We start from the raw sequence: 23,246 nt of genomic DNA on the forward strand, positions 1-23,246 counted from the left end.
GCTCCGTCTATTTTTAGAAGTTACACTTTCTTATAATGAGCTTGAGATGTTTTGCCCTTCTTAATTATTTATATCCCGTCGTGACGTCACGATGCGTAACAGTGTATTATTGGAAACATATACAGTACAGTACTAGGATTATCTGCGTTGAGTAAATAACGCCAACAATAAAATTCGATATTTTAATTCCTCTCTTTGTATATTTAAGCAAAGTATCTTTCAATTGACAAAAATATCTTCATCGCCTACAGATATAGAAAAAGGAGGGAAAAATGATATATCATACAAATAAATATTCTAAGAATTGTAGGGGAAATAATTGGGAATAGCTAATATAGTATTAGACATAAGAAACGCATTTTGAATATTAAAAATAAAATCGGGGAAAACGAATTTAAGGATTTTTGTTTTAGTAAACATCTGGAAATATTTGATTTTTTTTCGATTTTGTTATTTAATGGAACTTGTGTGGTTCTTTTAAATAAGTAATTAAAACTTGTATTTTCACTATTGCGGGTTTTTCAACATGTTATTTTCGGTGGATGTATAATAATTTTAATTGAATGTTTTTCATATTGGCATAAAAACATGTATCAAAACCATATTTAATGTATTTCATGAATTAGGTATAGGCTAATTAATGTGTACAAAATAGTGTACCACCTGTTATATCTTTTGTTTGCAGGCAACTAATTAATTAATTCATCATCTTATATCTGAATTATACAGAATTTTATTTATATCATTTAAAAAGCTGATATTATCTCTTTCCACATTAACTTAGTTGTAGGTTAGTTTAAGTGTATTATTGTTTCAGTGTTTATAGTATAGGCCTACTTCCTTTCATTTTTATTTATTTTTAATTAATCTTACATTTTGACTATATTGTGTTTGCTTCGTTTAGTCCCCTCTCTATTTTTAACAAGCCCTTTCAGGCCTAACAAGGGTTCCTTTTTTTATCTTGTTTTTCAACTTTCATTCTGTTGATTTTATTTATATGGATTTTGACAAAATAAAGAATTATGTATTTGTATTTTTTTTTTTGCAATCAGCCATAACAAACACTTCATTTTCCTTATTGTTAATAAGACTTTTATTTCCAAAAAATGAAATCACATTTATCGTTACAGACATGGACATTGCCATCACCAAGATTACAGATGTTCTCACACCCATTGGAACAGAGGTCAATAATTATTGGTTACTTTATGTTAATAAGTATTTGTATAGTACTTCACCTTTAAGTTATGAACCACTATACCAGCTCAACTATACTTCCCTTTTATATATTAAATCTAACCCACACAAAATCAGTTACATCATTATTCTTCTAAAAATTGCTGGTAAGATTAATAAGATTTTACAGAGGGGTAAAGCATTTCAACAGGGGTGTCTGACATTTCTAGTTGAAGCAGTTGGGGTCGCCAGGCCTTGACAGAGTTCATGGGTGAGTCCCAGTTGAAACACAACACTACACCTCCTGGTGCCCACGGAAACTGACAAAAGTTAGGGTTTTCTTAGACTGTTCTGAGTTGTTTTAGAATGTATTAGACTTTACCTAAAGAGTTAAAAAGAAACAATTGCTATTTGTGTCTGGAGTTGGCCTGTTCTAACTGAGCTTAAGTCCCCTGTTTCCTCGTCTTTTCCCGTGTCAATTACCGCATCTGTTTATAACACCTTCATGATGCAATAATACAATTCATTCTGTTAAGCAACTGTTTTTATAAAGTTTTGCTTACTAAAGCATAAGTACGATATATTCCAACATTACTTAGCACGAGCACACTTTATGAGGCCAACGTTATTTTAAACCTTAATCAGTAACTGGGACATGCCTCCTAAAAAAGTTGACTGAATTTATAAGTCACCCATGCCTTTAATAACATTCTTTTATAAAGTTACCAAAATTGAATTATTTAAAGCATTTAAATTTCTTAAATCCAATATATTATTGTATTCAATTATTTTAGAGATAATTTATGACTATTAAAATTGAATATGTGATGCCAAAATGCCATCATATTATAAAGTGTTTAATAACCATTTATATATTTAGATATATTTTATTAAAATTATGGGTAGAAATATAAATTGCATGATACATTGTAATACTTGGCTGACCATTACTCTCTGTGACCCCATGTATTATATTCTGGGCGATGGAATGATAACCACTGGGGTAATCCAATGAAATCCAAAAAAGCAAACCCATTTATCCTTACAGATATGGAACCATCACCAAGGTTACAGATGCTCTCACACCCATAGCAACAGGGATCAATAAGTATTGGTTACTTTATGTTTATGAGTATTTGTATAGTGCTTCTCCTTTGAGTTTTATCAAGTTTTGCTAACCCTAGATTTTTGGTCTCTCAGGTTTAGCTTTTTGGTCTAATTACAGGTCTCACTCTAATTAAAGACCCTTCCAAATAAAGACCACCTCCAATTTAAAGACCACTTTTTGGGGCCCTGGATGAGCACTTATCCCTTATTTTTATGATAGTTATTTTTCTAATTAGTGATGCTAAAAACCGGGACACCACTGTACCAAAGGTGGTCTTTTCCACCAGAGTGTATTGCATCCAGTAATTGGCAAATTGCAAACTTTAAAAAAAAAAAGATAATTGAAAAAAAAAAATCTAGTGACAGCCAGAAAAAAAGAAAAATTGGATTGGCAAAAATAAATATCTACTGACAATTCTTGTTAGGAAGGCACTCATCAACCACTGAAAACAGCAGAATAATCATGTAACAGACATTAATAGCATAATAAATCTATGTTAGCTGCTCCAAAAACTGACATGTTAGTTTACTAATTATCTAAGATATTTATCGGATTCTTCACACAAATGCGTGTAGTGTTGTGCCATGAAAACTTAGGACATCATTTGCCGAGTCACATGTCAAAACTGAAAGACACAAATAAATCAATCATCAAAACTGAAAGACACAAATCAATCAATCAATCAATCAAATATTTGACAGCTGTAAATATATGGTGTATAAATATACATAGGAATTTTGAACGGTATCTCTGCATTTCACTGTATTATTGATTGGATATCTGCATTATGATCTATATATATATTAACATTATGCCTCCCAGGTATTTAGCAGAACATATTTAAACAGATGTGAGCTAATAAATGAAGGAACAAAAATATTGTCCCAGTGAGACAATGTGATCTACATACAAAAAATAACAAAAAAACCAAAGATACAGAGGTGAAAATTAATTTGGAGGCTTATTACTATGAAAACCTAAATTGATCACAAAATAATCCAATTGTCTATATAAAGAACATAGAAATCATAGTATGTTAATTGGTAAATAAAATACTTCCCATTTTAAGCTCAACACAGAATGTATCTTTCATTCATGATTAAAATTTTCATATTATTTTTTTTTGTAGAGAGTGTTTTAAGCTTTGGTGTGCATGTTCACTTATAAAAGAACACTTTAATTATGTCATCCTTTGGATAACAGATAAGCTGTTGATTTAATGTACATAATAGCTCTGTAGATGTACGTAATTAACTTAGTACACTAACCACGAACACTAAATTGTTTCCTGGTCTGTTTGTAAATTATTTTTTGTTTGTATAATTGTATCTAAATGAAAGGAAGTGCCACTTCAATAAAATAATAATGCTAAAACCCTCACATAAACAGTAGAACTCAAAATATTTTATTCAGGAAACAAATATTTTGTCTTGTCAAGACTTCATCAGCATAACCATATACAGTATTGCATATATATATATCTGTCTCTTATACACATCTAGATGTGTATAAGAGACAGCTCGCATGCACTCCAGCCCGACCTTGACAAACTCGGACATTGGGTTACCAATTGGAAAATGTCGCTGAAGTCTGAGAAATGCAAAGTACTCTCTTGTACACTTAAAACTAAACCAATTAATTTTAAATACATGATTTACGAGGTACTTGAAAATGTTGAATGGCATAGAGACTTAGGCATTTTTATTGACAAAAAACTAACGTTTGCTTTTCATGTTGACCATGTCTTTGGCAAGGCCAACAGGTTACTTGGGCTCATGTGGCGCAATAATTTATGCTAAGGAGTCTATTTAGTGATAAAGCTAGTGTTCACTCTAAGTTTTCATAATGAGGCTCAGTTCAGGATCTTGATAGGATTTGAACCCAGGACTCTTGAAATCAAAGCAAAGCCTCTTAACCACCATGGTAAAGTTAGTGGTAATTGTTAGCCCATATTCATTACTACTCAATATCATTATTGCAGTCTTGCATTAATAGTTTTTGGACTTATATGACCATATTATATACATTATATAAACTTAGTTAGATCCAATTATGTAAAAATTATCCATTCATGGTTTCACGAATCAACTCGAATATTCTTTCACTGATTATGAGTATTTACAAGAATTAATTAATGAATATATTAAATTGTCTTTATTAGCCCATAGTTTACATTTCTCATTATCATTATTACTGTCTTAATGGTGTTTATATTATAACAATGGAGGTATAATACTATAGCTCAATTATGTATACTTCACCATTATGTACATATATATATAAACATCCATTTATTTTTTCACACTGGTCATTCTTTTACTGATCATGTGTATAAACCTGTTAAAATGTATTAAAATTGTAAATTGTCATATTCAGTGTGACAAGGGAAGGGGTAAGAAGGTTTAGCTGCAGTATTACAATAATTGAGAAGATGCTAGCATGTAAAATTAGGTGACACAAGGGGTGCTTTTAAACTACTTGATTGAGGTTAACTTTTTGGTTAGAAAATTGCAGTGGTAATGACAGAGCTTTTTTTTGGTTGGGGGGTGGGGGGTGGATGAGAATCATGTTTCTGAAGAAAAATCTGGCAATTAATGCGGCAGAAATGTACAATTTTTACACGTTGTTTTATCACCTGCTTGAGGTTTTACATAAATTTCAGAATATCTTCAGGGACTGAAATTAATGGTTCAGAGATTAGAAGAAACAGATAGCTTTAGGCTAACCAAAGACTATTTCAGTTTCAAGAACACCACGGCCAATCAGTAGCTGAATTGCTTAGAAATGATTAACAACAATCAGCAGAAACAAGATCTATTTCATTCCTGATCGGAATAAATACACAGTGAAATCTAGTATCGCAGTGTGAATTTAGTGGTTTTTTACAATCAATAATAGGCTGCTCCACTTAGAAGGAATATTCTATTCTGGATGAGGTGAACACAAATTATGGCATTATGTGCAAATTAGGATCAGGAGGTTAGGATGTATTGAGTTTTATGTGAAGCAAAAAAAATGTATTGATTAAATGTTTTGTATTAGTGCACACGAACATTAGCCTCCTGGTTTATGAGCCCTGATGAATAACAATAATGTAATAATTGATGAGGCATACAAAAAAACCAACCAAAAAACAACTTGGAATGCTTAAACATACAGGCAAGTAACTTTCATCATCAACTCACTATTTAAATTGGTGCAAACTAGCATTAGGCCTCCCAGTTTATGTTGTCCTGATTTGAAATAATATTCTGCGATGGATTAGGTGTGAATAAAAAAGCAATACCATGTAATACTTAAACATGTGGGCGAGTACATTTTATCATTCGATAGGTTTCGAACTCGAAGGAATACGTGTACGCATACGTTTAGCTATCCTTAACATTTTGTAGCCATTCTGTGTTTTTCGCAATTCAAGCGTAGGCCTACCCTAGGGCCTTAGCTTAGGGCCTAGCGTAGGCCTCTAGGCCTACTCTATTTTCTTCTCTCATATCATGCTTTTAGAGTTTTAATATGTAAGGTTTTGGAAATTGAAATTGAAAATGGTAGCTGAAAAATACTCCTTCCTTTGCTGCCCAGAAGAGTTGGTTATTTTCTGATAGGGTCTATTGTTTTTATATGACCCAAAAATGCCTGGCTACAAGCTAGGCTTAGGCCTACACAAAAATCCTGACACCACCAGGTACAAGCACCATCATTTTGATACCCCAAAACGAGATGCATGCTATTGTAATTTGCTGTCTTGAAATGTCACAAAAATGGCACTACGTATTCAAAGATACATTTATTTTTTACACTTGACACTGTAAAATGTGAAAAAAAAAAAAAACAAAGATCCTAATGGAAATCCAAAATTTACCTATGCGTTTTTTCACTTATGTGTAGTAAGTGAAATATCCGTGTCGTCTACACATTTAGCGGATAGCAACTGGCGTATGACATCATAAATGATGACGTATCCGTCGCACTAACCGTATTGCGTTTGCGTGCGAAACCTCCCTAATGATTAAATCACAAATTAGTGCTAACTGGCCTTAGACATCCCAGCTTTTATTATCCTGATATACTAAAATAACATTAATTTTCACAGTGATAAATAACACAGTATTTTATTGCTACATGCTGGAATGTTGAGATTTGGTACAACTGTCATTCAGCTTAAAATGTATTTTTAAGAATTAAAAGGTTCAAATCTAATATGAAAAAATATGATTATCAGTGGCAGATTCAAGGGGGGGGGGGGTGCCAGCTAGCCTGGGCCCCCTAATTTTTTCTAAATTAAAAGAAAATTGAGATAAAAAGAAAATTCTACTCAAATTTTGAGTCTACGAGTGCCATTTCCGGTCATCTAGAAATGCATTAATCATAAATTTTCTTAGTGTAGACACTATCTGTGAAAGTCCCTCTCTAAGCCCCCTCTTTTGAATTCCTGGATCTGCCACTGATTATCATGTATGGGTAAGTGATGGTTTGCCTTAGTAATGATTATAAACACATTAAAACAATATAGGCCTATAAATACCTTTTTCTTTCTTATTTGATTGGCAGATGGTAACTGGTTTTCCTGCTAGGCTGAACATGGCATCCACTTGTTGTCTCAGTGTAGCAAACTCCATTGCAAAATTTTCTTGTGGGTTTTCAAGGAGGACTGTGCCTGTCCTAGTGTTTGATTTACTGTGTAGCTCCACGTTCACAAACCGGCATAGAGGGCTTGTAGCGTTGACTGGTGCTGCAGTATTGCTGGACAACACCGATGCCACAAACACGTAAAGCGTTGAGCCAGACAATGCATCTAGGTTACCCAAGTCTGATGACACAAATTCTGTTGGAAGAAGTAAAATTACTGGATGATGTTCATCAATAAAAAAAAATCAAATATAAAATAAAAATACTGAAAATGACAATGAGAAAGATGCTAAAGTTTATAATTTTCATTAAGTCTGCCCACACTATCAAGTTTTATTTGACAAAATAACTGTTCTGGCCCATATATAGTCATAATGTGCATATATGGTCATGATGTTAAGTCATCATGACCATATTTAGGTATGTCACATGATTTGTTAAATAAAATTCGCTAAGTCTGGACAAGGCTTAAGAGAATGTCAACACTACCAAGAAAATCTGTAATTTATCCATATATGGGCATGATGATGTCATATTACATCTATATATGGGCAAGATGATATCATATTATACCCATATATGGTTAAATCACAAATCTGTCATGAAGATACTGGACTGGTGTGAAAATTGCACCTACCTGAAGATTGATCAGGCGATTTGTAAATTTTCAACACCTTCCCTCGCAGGCCAAATACAACTTGAACTTGCTGCTTCATTACATCATAGCCAATGGGGGATTCCCCTTTGGGGTTCTCCAGGAGCAGAGACCCAAAGCAACTTGTTGAGCCAGTCTCAGGCTTAGCATTGCATAGCATTAAGTTGATGTAGCGGCATGCTGGATTTGTTTCTGGTTTAGGAATGCTCTTAACTTGTACGTCATTTGAGGTAGAAGAAGTATTGTTGTCGTCTCCATCTCGTCTTACGATGGTCAGTTTCAATTTGGTTCCTTTGAGCTAAGAACATTAATTAAATTGTCAGTATAGATAACAAAGTGACATCAAGTTGGTAAATTGAGATCGGAGAATTGAAAAAAATAAACCCCAAGTAGCTTACAGGTGAATAGCGATTTAGGTTAAAAAAAAATTTAATATAAATTTCATGACTTAAGCCATCTTCAGACTATTTGACATGCCTCAATATGGTCATGATGACATCACATCATGACCATATATAGGCACATCATGACCATATATAAGCATATCATGACTATATATGGGCATACAAATGTTTTTTGTCAAAGAAAGTTTGACAAACAATCTGCACAGAGCTTTATAGGTTTACATTTACCCAAAAAGGTTTTGAGAAGCATTGTGCAAAATATCATACCAAATATATACTGTGTCAGTTTAATCAATAAACCGTAACAATTAGCACTTAAATTGCCTTTTCTAATATCTAAGAAGGTTATGAGCCTTCAATTGAGAATTAGAATGTGGAACCACTGTCCCCAGCACGGACGCTAATACTTGTATTATTTAGATTTTTAATTTGGTAATCAATTCAAGGATATTAGTAATAAAATGTCTGTAATTAAATTGTTTCTATTTGTGTTATATTGAAAGTTGATAACTTATTTAATTGTCTAAAATGAGCAATTGAGTGTTTTAGTTTCATATCTGTGGGAGTTTTAGAATTTGACAAGTAAAGATCCACATTTTGAATGTAGAAAAAAATACATAATAATAATTATTCCAACCTGATACATATGCTAAAAGCCTATGTGCTTTACAGTCAAGAAATATAAGAAATAGCAATAAAAAAAAATTGCATAGAGAAAAAAAATGAAGTAATGCAACAAGCTGCTGAGTCCAACTGATGACCTTTGACCCTTCCCTACTTACATCAGTGGTCTCTGTGATGATTTCTGTTCCTGTTGGAGGGTAGGCACTAAGTGGCTGCTTGATAGTGTTGAAGATGTATTCTGAGTGACTGGGAATAATGGAGGCTAAACTTGCAGTAGATGGCTCAACATCATAGAAAATGCCAATCTTATCAACAGGTTGAAGGCCTGCCTGATTAAATAGAGAAAAGCAACATATGAAACACAATCAATAGCAATGAAGCTAACTCACAGCAGTTCCCTTTGTCTATTTATCCATAATAACCCTTAAAATGGAAATATAATACAAATAATTAATAATGATCAAATACAAAAAAAATTTTCTCATTTATTCTACAACAATACACAGAACATGCAATTAGTTTTATTACAAAACATAAACGATCCAATTTTGAGCATGAAGTCCATTTAGTTGTTTGTGACGCTGGAAATAGATTTTCCTGGAAATGTGCACATTAAAAATCCATTATTATGATTATTGTTATTATATACAAGGCTATGAAAGAGCCTACAAAAACAATGAGGCATTTTATGAACAGGACAGAAGCCTTTATTCTTAAGACAGTACGTATGTTTTGAGAAAGCCAGTGCTCATCATCAGTGGCAACCAATGGATTATTGTTACATGATACTCATTGTCGAAGCAATGCTTAATACACTGTCAACAAAAATAGAAGACAATAACTAGAAATAAAAACAATAAGAAATAATATTATAAAATCAATAATAAAATATTTTCTCTGCAATACAATAAAATTGAATATCTGTACCTTCTTTCGTAGTTTTTGGATGCGGTTAATCACCTCTCTTGCTATGCCTTCATCCAACATTGACTGATCCGGCGTTACATCTAGCAGCACTAAAATCTGAAAAAGAATTATTATTAAAAAAAGTTAATTATAAAACACTTCTTGATTAAACAAAAACAAAATTGTTATAACCGCATCGATTGCATCAATTTTATTGAAAATACTGATCACTATGTATTTTATATACATATAGATATATTTATTTATACATATATATATATATACATATACATATATATATATATATATATCACTATGTATTTTATATACATATATTTATTTATATATACATATATATATATATACATACATATATGTATATATATATATATCATTCCTACAAGAGACGTACTCCTTTTATAAACTGCCAAAATATTATCTACAAAAGTGTGAGGCAGAGGGCTAAGGTTACGGCCTTTCAACTCACAGGTTGTAAGATTGATGATCACACTTGTTTGTGACCTTGGGCAAGACATCAACACTTCATCTATACTGTAGTTTTTGTCTATCACATGTATGCAAGTGTTTTAACAATATCCCCTCCCTGGGGAACATTCAAGTAATGCTTTTTGGATCTAGACTTTAACTTAAATATTCCTTAAATAAGCCCTTATTAATACTAGAAGCGGTTGGTGCATTGGTTGTGGCTTAGACTCCCTACCTTGAGGTCAAGGGATCAAGGTTCACTTTATTTCACCAAAGAAAAACATTCTAACAATTTCATAGAGTAAAAAAAAAAATTGGAGGGGCTGACCGTAGAAGCAAAACTTGATTTATGTCCCTACCCAGGACTACAAATGGTTCCTGGTAGGATGTTGTGGCATTGATGGTACTAGTTTCAAGCGCAGAGTACACGTGCACGACTAGGTATGCTTCCCAGGGAGCAGAGAAGGTTGCAATTTGAGCTGGTTTGCAGTTACATGATATCCACTGACCAGAAGTAATAACACTCAGTGCCTTTGATTATTCATTTTGCGATATATAAATCTTTGGCATGATTATTATTATTACTATAAAAACACAGCATTGATTATGCAATGAGCTGAAAGATATTTTAGACAGGCCTTACCTCATTGTCAGAATGGGCTTCATACTTTGAGGTAGCTCCATTGACTCCCTGTGCAAATGTGTATGTCAAGCGCAGGTCATCTTCACCAAGCTTGTGGCCTAAAACATCAATTTCACCTGTCTCACGGAAGCATTTCAGTTGCTCGTTTGTGAGTTCTCGGATGGCTTGTGACACTGCTTTGAAGCTGCCTTTTAATCGCTTTCCTAGGACCATGCTGTCTGGCTCAGCTTTCAGTGAGACACCATATTTTAACTGATCCTGCGACGTTGTCAGGCTACGTATATTTAATTCCTAGGAAAAAGTGTTGAAACAGACACATTTCTTCATGGAAGCAAGAGTGACATTTCTATCATACATTCATTGTGTGTGCGTGCAATGTGATTACAAACATACATTTTATTCTATTAATTTTACCAAAAGAATGATTCAGCAGCAGACTGCTAATAAGTTTAATACCAGCACAACAGTTCTTAGGAGGGTGGCGCCAGGATTTGCCCGACAGGGCGTCCAAGGGCCCCTGACGAGGGCAAAGTTGGCGTGGTTGGGCGTCGCTCAAAATCTTTAGAAATTTATGGGTTTCAAAGGCTTATTTAATCGATTTAGAGTTTACTAATATGTAGAAAATACATGTCATTTTTTTTCATCCCTGACGAATTGTGATTTCCTGCCCGACGGGTGGACCTAGCGCCCCCCGCCACCTATGGTTCAGTAGTGTTCTACTACCATCATCAGTTGCCCATACTAACTGTACACAGGCAATCTCTAATATACTAATTATTAATTTAATTGATTTAATACAAATAATTATCAAAATATATTTTCATTTAAGTGAACAAACCTCTAAGATGTACTGTTCTAGACTTGTTACGTCCTTTAGACACTGCTCATCAGGGTGAATAACCACTACTTCCCTGAGCGGATACTTAGTCGGCATGGTCTTGCGGTCTCGAATAACTCGGCCAAGCTCAATGGTGGACTGCATGCGTGCAACGGCACGTTCAATGTCCGGGTTGATCAAATCTTCCCTATTGATGAGATGTTATAATTAATGGTTGATATAAATTTATAAAAAAGAAAACAGACTAACCACATACTGTCTATGATGAGCTAAAGGACATTAAAAATCTACATTTTGATGTATTAATTTAAGTATATTTATGTAGTTATTTTTATTTTAATTAATACTTTAATTTAATAATCATTTAATTAATTTTAAATTAAATATATTGTCAAAATTATTTCACTTTTAAAAATTATATTGTTGGTTTGATATTTTCTCCATCTTCATATTTACCTTGGTTTCGGAATCATTAGGTAGTGTACGCTGTCGACGTTAATCCCCTTTGTGCTCTCGGGATCAACAAGTTTACGTAGATTCTGGTAGATAAGTTCCGTTAGAAATGGAGTGAAAGGTGCCATCACCTTCACCATTGAAAATAGAACCATGAATAGGGTCTCCAATGCATGCCTGCAATCCTGAACACCGCCCTCACCCTACATTGTACAAGGAACAAGATACACATTATTGTCAAATGTCAATGTATACATTTGAAATGAATTTCATCTTGCAATTTTTATCATTACCATTTTCATTTCAAGTATATAGAATATGAAACTTGAAAAAAGCATCAAGTATCAGGTATGTAATTATATTTTTAATTGATGTCAACACAATAATATAATAACAATGCAAGATAACAGAGTTTTCAAGTTCTACAGAACGTCCGTAGTCGCTATGGAAATTTGCCTAATTATGGACATACACTGTATTATGGAAATTATACACATCTAGATGTGTATAAGAGACAGATATATATAGGTCTAATGATTTTTCCATCAGGACCTTTGGCTAATTGGTTCCTAAGAACCCAAGACTTTGTCAGATCACTGATAAATTATTGTAAAACCCAAGAAAAGTGACCATAAATCTTCAATCTGTCCAGTTTGTTTGAAATGCTACAACTGTTGTTACCAGCAATTTTGAGTAACTCACATCTTGCCCTCAAAGAACATTATTAGGTTCTATGGACATTTTTCATTTACTACGGAAATTTGAAGACATAGTTACAGAAATTACTAGCTTGTGAAGTTTGAGATAACATACAGGTATAATAGAATATAATATATAATAACATAATACTGTATAACCTACTGAAATTACCTACAACTAAACATTCCATCTGGTGGACGACAGGCTACAATGCAGTAGCATTAATATCTTTCTGTGCAGTCAGTCATGAAAGCACTCACCTTAATACGTTTCCTGTTGGAACGCACATACCAATTGGTGAGTTTATCAACAAACTTGACTAACTGTGGAATGACTGTGTATAGCCTGTAAGCTGTAAGATAATAAAAAAAGACAGAACTAGAATAGAAAGCCGGTATGTCTTAAACAAAGCTTATGCTTGGCCATTTAAAAAAATGTATCCACTTTCCACGCAGTTTAACGTTGTCGATAATCCAGCTTGTGATTGACAAGTGAGAAAATGTAAATATAACCAACTAATTGACAACCAGTTTCAACTGTAACTTGTAATGTACATTTATGTGGAAAGAAATCTTATCACTAATTTGTTAATTGCTAAGTGGAAAAATCTAGTAGAATTGGAAAATTTAACAAGCCATAAACTGTATAAACATAGCCCAAGTTTTTGTATTTTCTTAAGCCTGAGACCTGTAAAATCAAGAGACAAAGAACTAGAATATAAAATAAAGCAAAAACTATACTTGGTCATTTTTTTTTTATTGATTCACTAGCCATGTAGTTACATTGCCGATTCCCCAAGTTTGTGAAGTGAGAGAGTGCAAGCAGCTGTATATATAACCCCCCCCTCTTTGACAACCAGATTTTACTGCTGCATGTAATGTATATCTAGTTGCAGAGAAATCTATCACTATTTTGTTAAATTGTGGAACAATGTAGAGGAATTGTAAAATCGAACAAGCATAAAGTTATATTATAGAAGAACTGTATAATGCTGAGACGTGGACCCTCTTTTTATACCTTTTGTTTCGCAAACTTATTTTTTTTAAAGATCATCCGAGGGCGGAAGAAAAAAAAAATGTTTTCTTATTTAGCAAAGGATTTAGCCAAAAACATTAAGAGGGAGGAGAAAATAAAAATGTTATTGTTGAATATAAACAGTGTAGTAATGGGATGGTTAAATGCTTTAAATTTATATAATTAAGAAGAAATATACATATCTTATTTTTGGAGATTTCAAGGCAGCGGAGGGCGTAATACAAATAAAGAAAAAACTTTTATTTTTTTCTGAAATTTCCATTTTTTTGTGGCAGCGGGTGCGCTAATTAGCCAAAATTAAATTTTATTTTTATTCAATCATCAATACTGGCGGGTGGTGGGTTTGTTAAGCAAGGTATAAAAAAAGTCTCGCCATAAAGTAGCACTGAAACGTAGTCTTGATAGCTGCTACATACGACTGCTGAGACCCATTCTCAATATTAATTTTCCAGAACATGTTCCTAATGAGGAACTATAATCTGAGATACCACCAATTACTGAAATACTTACAAAACGCAGATTACTATTCTCAGGTCGCTGTTATAAAGTAAGAGAGAAATTAATTCCAAGATATTGTTCTGGCAACCTGTATATGGTCAACTTAAAAGAAAAAGGCCATGCTTGACATATCTGGATCAACTAGAAAAAGTTAATAATTTACCAAGAAATGTTGATACTGCACTCATAATGGACAGAGATGATGGATGGAAGGCAGTTCTAACAAATTCTTGATTGATATTTATATATATTATAAGCTGGAATTGAAAATACATTGCTTTTTGCTTATCATGTAACCGGGTATGCTTAACATACATAAAAGAAGTAGAGTGCAAATATGTTGTATATTATTTTCTTACAATGAAAAAAGCATGTATGTATTTATGTATTATGTACCTTGTATAAAAAGAAAAATAGTTCTTGTATTTTATTAATTCCAAGGAGATTAGTCAATATTTAAAGAAATCTTACCTGCCATTTCCTCTTGTATTTTATTAATTTCAAGGAGATTAGTCAATATTTAATGAAATCTTACCTGCCATTTCCTGTCTCACAAACTTGATGAGACTCTGAGTGAAGGAAAGGATCCACTTGTCCATAAAATTGCCACTTGGGATAAATTCATCCTCGTTGAACATCAGTACCTCACTATCCTCCTAAATAGGACCAGAAAATAGATTTTGTTAAACACCAATTCGAGCTAAGCATTAGAAAACCAACGCCATCAACGCAAGAAACATAAACAGTTTTAAATGTCTTGAGGAAAAATACTTAAAACAAAACCGAAAATAGGATAACAAATAAATGAATGAAATTAAAATAAGATGTAATAATTGAAAACAGAATTTAACATTAATTCTAATAACTAAAAAGCTGACCACTCCATGAGTGTCCGAGTTTAAAAAATTTGGTGTGATATGCTGAGAAGTAGTTTACAGACCGGACGATAGAGATACAGATAAACCTCTTCCTTCTTAAGAGTATTTCTATTGTTGGAGGTGTTCATCAAAATGAAGACAAACACGGGAGCTAGCATGAACATGCAATGCGCTGACATGGATAGTTCTATTAATTTTAAGGGGTGTTCTAGCAAAAAACAAGAGCAGCAGTCAGTTTATTAAGGTAAAGTGTTATATATTTTTCTATCTTTTAATATAAATAGAATACTCCAAAATGTTAAACTTACAATTTCAAATCTCTGGACGTTTTGAATCAAGAAGCGGTAGGCATTGTACCATGGTAGAAATACATCTTTCAAGACGTCTTTAACTCCAGATTCTTTGAAGCGAAGACTCTCAGCTCGCACAACAGGGGAGTTGATCAGATACAGTCTGCCAAAATGAAATATTTGAACATTTTAAAACACAACATAATAAAATCATAATTAAGTGTACTTGAGTTCACTGTACAATATTTATTTCCACAACTTTAATAATAATTTGATGAATGATAGAAGTCTTACCTAATTATCTATACCCAATGTAAATTTATTGACAAAGTATTAATTATGGAATTGTATTCTGCCAGGTTTAAAACTATTAATACTTGACGCAAATTCAGTTATTGTGGTAATAAAGAATTTACACATACCACCAAGGACATCACCAACACCCACCATGCCCCCGCCCTCCCTTAACCCAACAACATGAAGAACATGAGCAAATACAAAAGCCCTAATGAACTTCGCTTTTTGTGGAAGCCAATTATAAGAACCTAACTAACCTTAGAGCATCAGCACCATACTTATCGACCACATTTAACGGGTCAGGATAGTTTTTCTTGCGTTTGCTCATCTTCTGGCCATCGGAAGCCAATACAAGACCGTTTGCTATCAGGTTCTTGAAAGGAGGTTCGTCGAACAAAGCAGTGGATAACACCAACAGTGTGTAAAACCTTTAAACAAGGAAACAATATGTGGTGTTCACTTTCAAACTCAAATGACTAGTGAACAAATTCTTGTACAAATATCTGTGTAGCACAGTACAATTCCTATATTTCTAACTAACTGTTTCAAGTTAACCCAAAAACGTTAATTAAAATACTGGAATGGTGTCCAGCAGGGATGATTTTTCCTTCAATTTAAGCTAGTTTTAGGTAGTTAAGATTAGCTTTAGTTGTCCTGGGTATGACGTTAAAATGCATCCACTCGAGCTACCGGCGACTAACTGGCAACCCCATCTCCGGCCCTAGAGGCCGCTGGGTGGGAGGATGGATGGTAACCCAGCAAGAAAAAAAATATAGCTGAACAAAGGGTGGATTTACGTTAAGCGCATAGAGGTCTCCACTATATGCGCTTTATAAGTCACCATTATTATTATTATTATTATTACAGATTACAAATCACTGTTACTCTTATGAACTTACCATCCTCTGGTCTGATCAATTCCTTCCGCAATGAAATCCGCCGGGAAACAGTCTTCAAATTCCCTTTTGTGTTCAAATGGGTAATGTTGCTGAGCGTAAGGCATGCTGGTAGAAAAAACAGAGGGAAAAGTGAAGTTCAGAGGAAAGAAAATAGATATTTGAAAACATAAAAGGTAGTAATGTTTGTTTTGGGAGGGGGAGGGAAGGGGTTCTTACCTTCCACTTTCAAACCAGCAGTCAAAAACCTCTGACACTCTCTTCAAAGGAGGATGTCCTGGACGTTTGGATGGAATGGTTAAGCCGTCAACACTAAAACAAGAAAGAAAATACTCAGTAAGTTAGTTTCTCAATGATGCTTGAGCTGTTTATAGACTTTTAAGAATTTTAAGGTCAAAATCATTCCTACAATGCCTAATAAAAATATGAACATCCAGCATTCATTCAGCCAGTGATAGGCTATGATACTAAATTGTTTGATAATAAACATGTGACTGCCTTATTATTTATAAAACAAATATTTAATTAAATAAATAAAAGCATTTTATTAAATAAGAATTTTACAATACTATACATTTTAATACTATACATTTTGAATATGTGTAACTGATTTGAATACTTTCCTAATGCTACTACAAAATACACAGTGATTTCAAGATATATAAAACTAATAGTTGTGATAAAAAGACAGCAAACATTATGTTAAAAGCTAATTGTCTTACTTTTCTCGATGAAGATCTGTGACTTTATGTCCTGACAACTCTTCAAGTTGTTGGATAGACCCAATGCAGACAACTTCCTCCAAATCTTCACTAACCCACAGCGGGATCGGTGTACCCCAGTATCGATTACGTGACACTGCCCAATCACGAGCATCACGTAACCAGTTTGCAAAGCGCTTCTCCTTAACGAACTCAGGTACCCTACATGTTGTACAAAATTTTAAAATACAACCGTTGAAAGAATACATATAATGACAATAATCTTTGACAGTTTGTACTGCAAAGTGGGCAAAGGGGGTGCAGCGGTAGTGACCCAGGCCTGTGACCATTATATACTGTATATTTATGACACTTTGTGTACTAACTGAATCAGAGGCAGTGCAGTAAATTCAACCGAATCACATTTATTATCTAAGGAATAACGAAAATACATTTCAGAGTCCACTCAATACTGTACGTATTAGAACAACAACGATGCATCTACATATTACTCCATGTATAACTTACACGATCTGTTTACAAATACTGGGTTCGAATAACTTTTCTGTGATATTTCCTCTCCACACAGTAAAATAAATGTGCACCGATTAGAATGTACAATTTATTGAAGTCAAAGGAAAAAAAAATCTTACCAGTACGTCTTCTGATTATTAGCCAGCAGTTTCTCTACAAGGGGCTCAACCCGGATAAACCAACTCGGTACAGCTTTGTAGATGAGTGGGGTCTCAGATCGCCAACAGAATGGGTAGCTGTGTTTGTATGTGCTCTGATCAACCAGACGTCCATTCTGCTTCAACCAGCGAATGATGTTTTTATCAGCATCCTGATGAGGTGAAGCATAAAGGGTGAGAGTTCAATCAAACAAGAGGCTAAAGGTCAATTATGAAGTTAAGTGAAACAAACTAGAATTCTTTTATTTGTATAATTTAAATGCTCTCTTATAGGCAATAGGTTAAAACAAATACAAACAAAAAAGGTTACAAAATTTAAAATATATTAATACAAAAATTTAAAATGAACAAAAAAAAGTCATTTTATATTAAACATTACCTTTACATATTGACCTGCAAAGTCTGTGACCTCTTGAGTAAACTTGCCTGATTCATCAACGGGGCAGACAATCATTTCTTTAGTGATGACGCCATGTTCTAAGCACACTCTGTAATCATCCTATAATAGATATATTAAAAAACCAAATTGAACAAATTATCCAAAAATATAGATAAGGGACACTGTTCAGATATAATAGGTGGCACTGTTGATAAACATATTAAATGATCCAAAAACTTAATTGATCAAATATCTGTGGAAACAAGAATGATTAAACTACTTACAGCTCCAAAGTAGGCAGCTTGGTGGACAACTCCAGTACCACTGTCCTCTGTAACATACGTGTCATTACAGATCGTGAAGGCTCCAGTTTTCTTCAGCTGTAAAATCAGGTGAAAAGATTATACATCCTGAATGTGATGCATCCCGAAATTTGCAATAAATACATTTATCATACAATTTAATCATACGTTTATATTTCATGTACATGATTTTTCTATATTATGATTAGTTTGAATCCAAATGGGAATAACATGTTGTTCTCAAAACTTTTTATTATTAATATTCACATATTTATTTTATTTGATTTAAAAAAAACATTCAGACACAACTAAACATTTAAAACATTTAAACAATTTTCTCTTTATACTAAATTCAATTATCATATATTAAAGTCTTAAATTTACACATATATTTATATGCATAGTATTTTTATTTTTATTCATAGACATTATACTTTGTGATATCAATCCCTTTTTTATATTTTTAAAGTAATGTACACTATGTCCTTGCACTGACTTAAGCAGAAAATCAACATAATTTGCTTCCAATTTCACAATGTCACTAAAAGATTTTAAATTAATAAAATGCAGTTATCATACCTCTAAGAAGTAGTTGAACAGTGGTTTGTATTTCTTTCCTTTTAATGTACTACCTTTGAACCTGTTAAGAAAACAAAACCTAATAATTACAGATAACTAATTGCAACATTTATACACAATTAAAATTATTTCTTACTATATTTTTTTTTATTATAGTATTATCACATCGCTCATAATACATTAAAACGTGTAATAATTACAAGCTATATACAAAAATAATAAAAATAATTATAATAAAAATCTACCATACTTCTAATATGAAACCTTACCTTTCAAGAATTTCATATTCATTCTCCTTCTTGAAAAGCGCCCCCAAGCGAGCTTCCATCATTATATAGACTTTGTCATCTTTCACATGCTTGATCTTGACATAGTCCAACTGTGGATGGACGCACAAGGCCAGGTTGCTAGGCAATGTCCAAGGTGTCGTTGTCCAGGCGATCACCGAAACATTTGGGTCATCATCCAGTGGGAAGTTTACAATTACTAACATTGAAAAAATATAGAAATAATTATTATATGAAATATGTGTTTGTCTTATATGTTATAAATTGAATATGGGGGTCATCCCTTTACTGAAAGAGTACACAATGAAAAAATACCATAAATACTTGAATAAGCACTATCGTGCTTATATCATTTTTGGAGGCTTCAGTGCGGTGCTTATTTGAGAACGGCGCTCATAAAAAAATATTGCATGGTGCTTTCCACGTTGCCCCCATTTTACCTATCTCACGCATTCCCGTAATCCAGTAGGCCTATCATAGATCCTAGCTTGTAAAATAAGGTTATATAAAATGATCTTTAACTACCTGAGTGTGATTTTGTTTCCTTTGAACATTTTCAATAGGAGAGGGGGAAGAGGGCATGTGCACCCCTTACTTAATTATCAAGCCCCAACTTCACCTTGGTGTCCCCTCGTCAACCCCACCACCTATTCCAATAGATCCTAAATTTAAGGGCACATATGCTTTAGTTTTTTCAAACATATTTAATTACAATGAACCATCCAGGAATTCATGATCAGTTGGAATCCCAAAAGATTTACCCCTTAGATATGCCACTGTTAGATCACGAATTAGTTGCATACATGGCAAGGCACTCTACCTGTGTTTGTCTCCTCTTACCTATTGGGTGTGGTAATGGTTGCAAATTTTTTTAACTACATTTACACACACTAACCTGCAGGGTCTACTACATCCTTGTAGTTCTGGCCAGACTCAAAGTTTGACAAGGGGGTGCTACAAGCTGTTGAGAAGGGCATCACCTAATTGTTAAAAAAACATAGTTTTAACTAATAAAAATAATATCACACACAAATTTCTTTTTATTCTATTATTTGTAAGTGAAATTTCACATCCCCTATCTTATGCTTTTTGTGAATATCCTGAAATGTAAGTTCTATGATTGGCTGTTGAGTTTAAAGTAGACTTTAGTTCTTACCTTGAAACCTCTGTAGACTAGGCCCTTTTCAAAGAGCTGTTTAAACACCCACCAGATGGTTTCCATAAACCAGGGGTACATGGTCTTGTAGTCATTCTTGAAGTCGATCCAACGCCCTAAACGATTCACAATAAACTGACAGAAAATGGAAATCATAATCATTAAAATGATATTATTCGTAAATAGTAAACAGTAGTAACACAATATGTATGCCAAAAAAAGATGAAAAAAAACCACGATTTAAATTTTTTTACTACATATGCATTATTTATAGACCCCTTTCAATGTTTACATTGGCCTAAATCAAATACTGGTGACGCCCTACCCTTTTAGGCAAAAGTATAGGAGAAATGCATGGGAAAACAGGATACTGGTTTTATTTTTTTTATGAAAGCTACATGGATGAAATTCACATATGTCATACAGTAGTTATATATATTAGGAATCGATAAAAAATATAAAAATCTATGAAATTATATTTTTTCTATATTCATACAATTTTTAAAGTGATGTTTGTCTTATCTCTTCAGAGGCTGCCAAGTGCAAGCGCGCTAGGCCAAGAAACGTGAAAGCTTTATACACTACCCTACCGCATTTGCCCGTTGCCCGATGGATGCTGACAGCAACATAGTACGGCAATTTGGCTTATGAGTTGCATGAACCAAACATTGTTGTAATGATTACTTGCCGAGTATTTATTCCATTTATTATTAAAAAAATTACAAAACGTTTGTCAAAATTAGAGTAGCATCACTTAGTAGCAAACAGAAAATTCATAGGCCTATTCGAGGCCTTTCATACTGGCAGCTAGGCGATGTCAAATGTTAGTCAAATAATTAACTTTAATACTGACCTCCCATTCACTTGAGTACCGCATTACAATCTGCCTGCATTCCTTATTGTAATTTGTGATACCCATCTTCATGACATCTTCAGGGCCTGTGATACCAAGCTTCTTATCAATTTCGTACTCCTAAATGAATGAAAAAATTTCTGTATAAAAGTTGTAAATGACTGGAAAGAGCTAAATTTGTCTTAGACATACAATTTGCCCTCCAATTCCTGACCACCACTGGTGCCTGTAAATGTGGGGCAGTCTTGTGGCTTAGTCTCCAATTAGAGGGTTAGCTTTGTGTTAAAAAGATTGAAGATTTTTACTTGGTACTTCGTAATAAAAAAAAAAACTCACCACTGGTAAACCATGGCAATCCCAGCCAAAACGCCTCTCTACATGGAATCCATTCTGATGGGCATAGCGAGTGACAATGTCCTTAATGGTGCCTGCTAGGATGTGACCATAATGAGGCAGACCAGTGGCAAATGGTGGGCCATCGTAAAATGAGTACCTGACATACAAGAAAATAAGTAAGTAAAAGTAGCGGTGTTAGTCGCATCATGATAAAAGATATTGATGTATTCCCGATGTGATGTCATTATGACCATATTTAAGCATTTCACATTTTTTTTGTCAAATGAAGTTTGATAGTCTGTACTGAGCTTAAGAACTTAAGATTCCTCCTGCAAAATGTGATTTTATCAATTATTCAAAAAACTTTACAATACTGAAAATATATTCAGTACCATCTACTCACATTAAAACTTAAAAATTCATTTTTACATTGTATTTACCTTGGTTTGCCTTTCGATTGCTTCAGACAATTATTGAAGGCGTCAATCGCCTTCCAGAGTTCTAGAATCTTTTCTTCTTCTTTTGGGAAGTTGATATGATCAGGCACAGCTTCAACCATGGTTCAAATGTTGTTTTAATACAAAACCTAATAAATAAAAGAAAAATCTATGTATAAGTTCTTACTTACTTACTTGATTCTTACTTGATGATTCGAGTCTTCTAAAGGTTCCGCTTATTTGACCATATCTTCACTATCACTATTACTACAGAGGGCTTGATACTTCGCAGAGTGAGGATTAAGGTGCTTGTAGTTCATAAAATTAGACCACTTGATTCTCTAGACAGACAACAAACTTTCCCTTCTTTCAAATAATAAATCAACACTTGTACCTAACTTACTTAAAACCAACTTGCCCCTTTTTTGAGCAATCAAAAATTCTAAAAATTTACTAATTTTTATTACAAAAAAATATAGAATAGAAACCTAACTACCCAGGCAAGTAAATGACAAGAATGTATAGTTAGGTGAAGTAGTACCTCCTTGGGTAAAAGACCGTGGAACACGAAAATCAGTTCAAAAGAAACACAGTCCTAGGCTTAAAAGTTGAGTAGGGAGAATGAGCAACTTTCTAGTCTCAATCAGAAAGCTGCAGCTGCTTCAAATCGCCACAGACAGGATCCACGCCGCATTGTCTGGCTTGGCCTAGGCCTAGGTTGGAATACGTGCTTATATCGACTAAATGAAGTAATGTGTGGATTTTAATTTATCTATATCAAATAATATAGGTATACTCTATATTTTGACAATGCAGAAAACTTATGCAATCACGCATTTTGTTAACAAACAGTATGATGAAACTTACCGAAACACCGGGCGAATCCACGTGTAAAGCGCCACCTATGAACTCCCAGGATCGCAGAAGTTTCTCGGGTGAGAACACACTATGTTTCATCTCTTTTTATTTGCTTTGTAAACGACATACAGTTACTGAAATACTACATTATAAT

General features: G+C 33.6%; 1 protein-coding gene across 2 annotated transcripts; it reads right to left on the bottom strand.

The window, feature by feature from the left end:
- Nucleotides 1-1,069: 1,069 nt before the first annotated feature.
- On the bottom strand, nucleotides 1,070-23,189 carry LOC117115069 (isoleucine--tRNA ligase, cytoplasmic-like). 2 transcript variants are annotated; one of them, XM_033258724.1, is made up of 26 exons: nucleotides 23,102-23,189; nucleotides 22,238-22,383; nucleotides 21,798-21,954; nucleotides 21,462-21,581; nucleotides 20,609-20,743; nucleotides 20,348-20,432; nucleotides 19,435-19,651; nucleotides 19,166-19,226; nucleotides 18,569-18,664; nucleotides 18,285-18,404; nucleotides 17,867-18,057; nucleotides 17,235-17,435; nucleotides 16,732-16,824; nucleotides 16,516-16,620; nucleotides 15,874-16,044; nucleotides 15,338-15,482; nucleotides 14,687-14,807; nucleotides 12,879-12,970; nucleotides 11,923-12,122; nucleotides 11,467-11,653; nucleotides 10,629-10,919; nucleotides 9,521-9,616; nucleotides 8,752-8,922; nucleotides 7,548-7,863; nucleotides 6,807-7,106; nucleotides 1,070-2,909 (listed from the first exon to the last, which is right to left on the bottom strand). In XM_033258724.1, the coding sequence occupies exons 2-26, from the start codon at nucleotides 22,354-22,356 to the stop codon at nucleotides 2,842-2,844; spliced, it is 3,858 nt and encodes a 1,285-aa protein (XP_033114615.1). In that variant the 5' UTR covers nucleotides 22,357-22,383; nucleotides 23,102-23,189; the 3' UTR covers nucleotides 1,070-2,841. The 2 variants fall into 2 exon arrangements, with proteins under 2 accessions (XP_033114615.1, XP_033114616.1); XM_033258725.1 differs by lacking the exon at nucleotides 23,102-23,189 and adding an exon at nucleotides 22,776-23,054.
- Nucleotides 23,190-23,246: the final 57 nt, after the last annotated feature.

Source organism: Anneissia japonica, unplaced genomic scaffold, assembly GCF_011630105.1.
Source record: "Anneissia japonica isolate Jap-2015-1 unplaced genomic scaffold, ASM1163010v1 scaffold24_len2511860_cov200, whole genome shotgun sequence".
Taxonomy (NCBI): Eukaryota; Metazoa; Echinodermata; class Crinoidea; order Comatulida; family Comatulidae; genus Anneissia; species Anneissia japonica.

Coding starts and splice junctions, on each gene's coding strand:
- LOC117115069 (XM_033258724.1), bottom strand. CDS start 22,356: ATGGTTGAAGCTGTGCCTGATCATATCAACTTCCCAAAAGAAGAAGAA. Junction 18,665..19,165: donor TGTTCAACTACTTCTTAGAG/GTATGATAACTG, acceptor CTGATTTTACAG/CTGAAGAAAACTGGAGCCTT. Junction 10,920..11,466: donor TAGAACAGTACATCTTAGAG/GTTTGTTCACTT, acceptor ACTTTTTCCTAG/GAATTAAATATACGTAGCCT.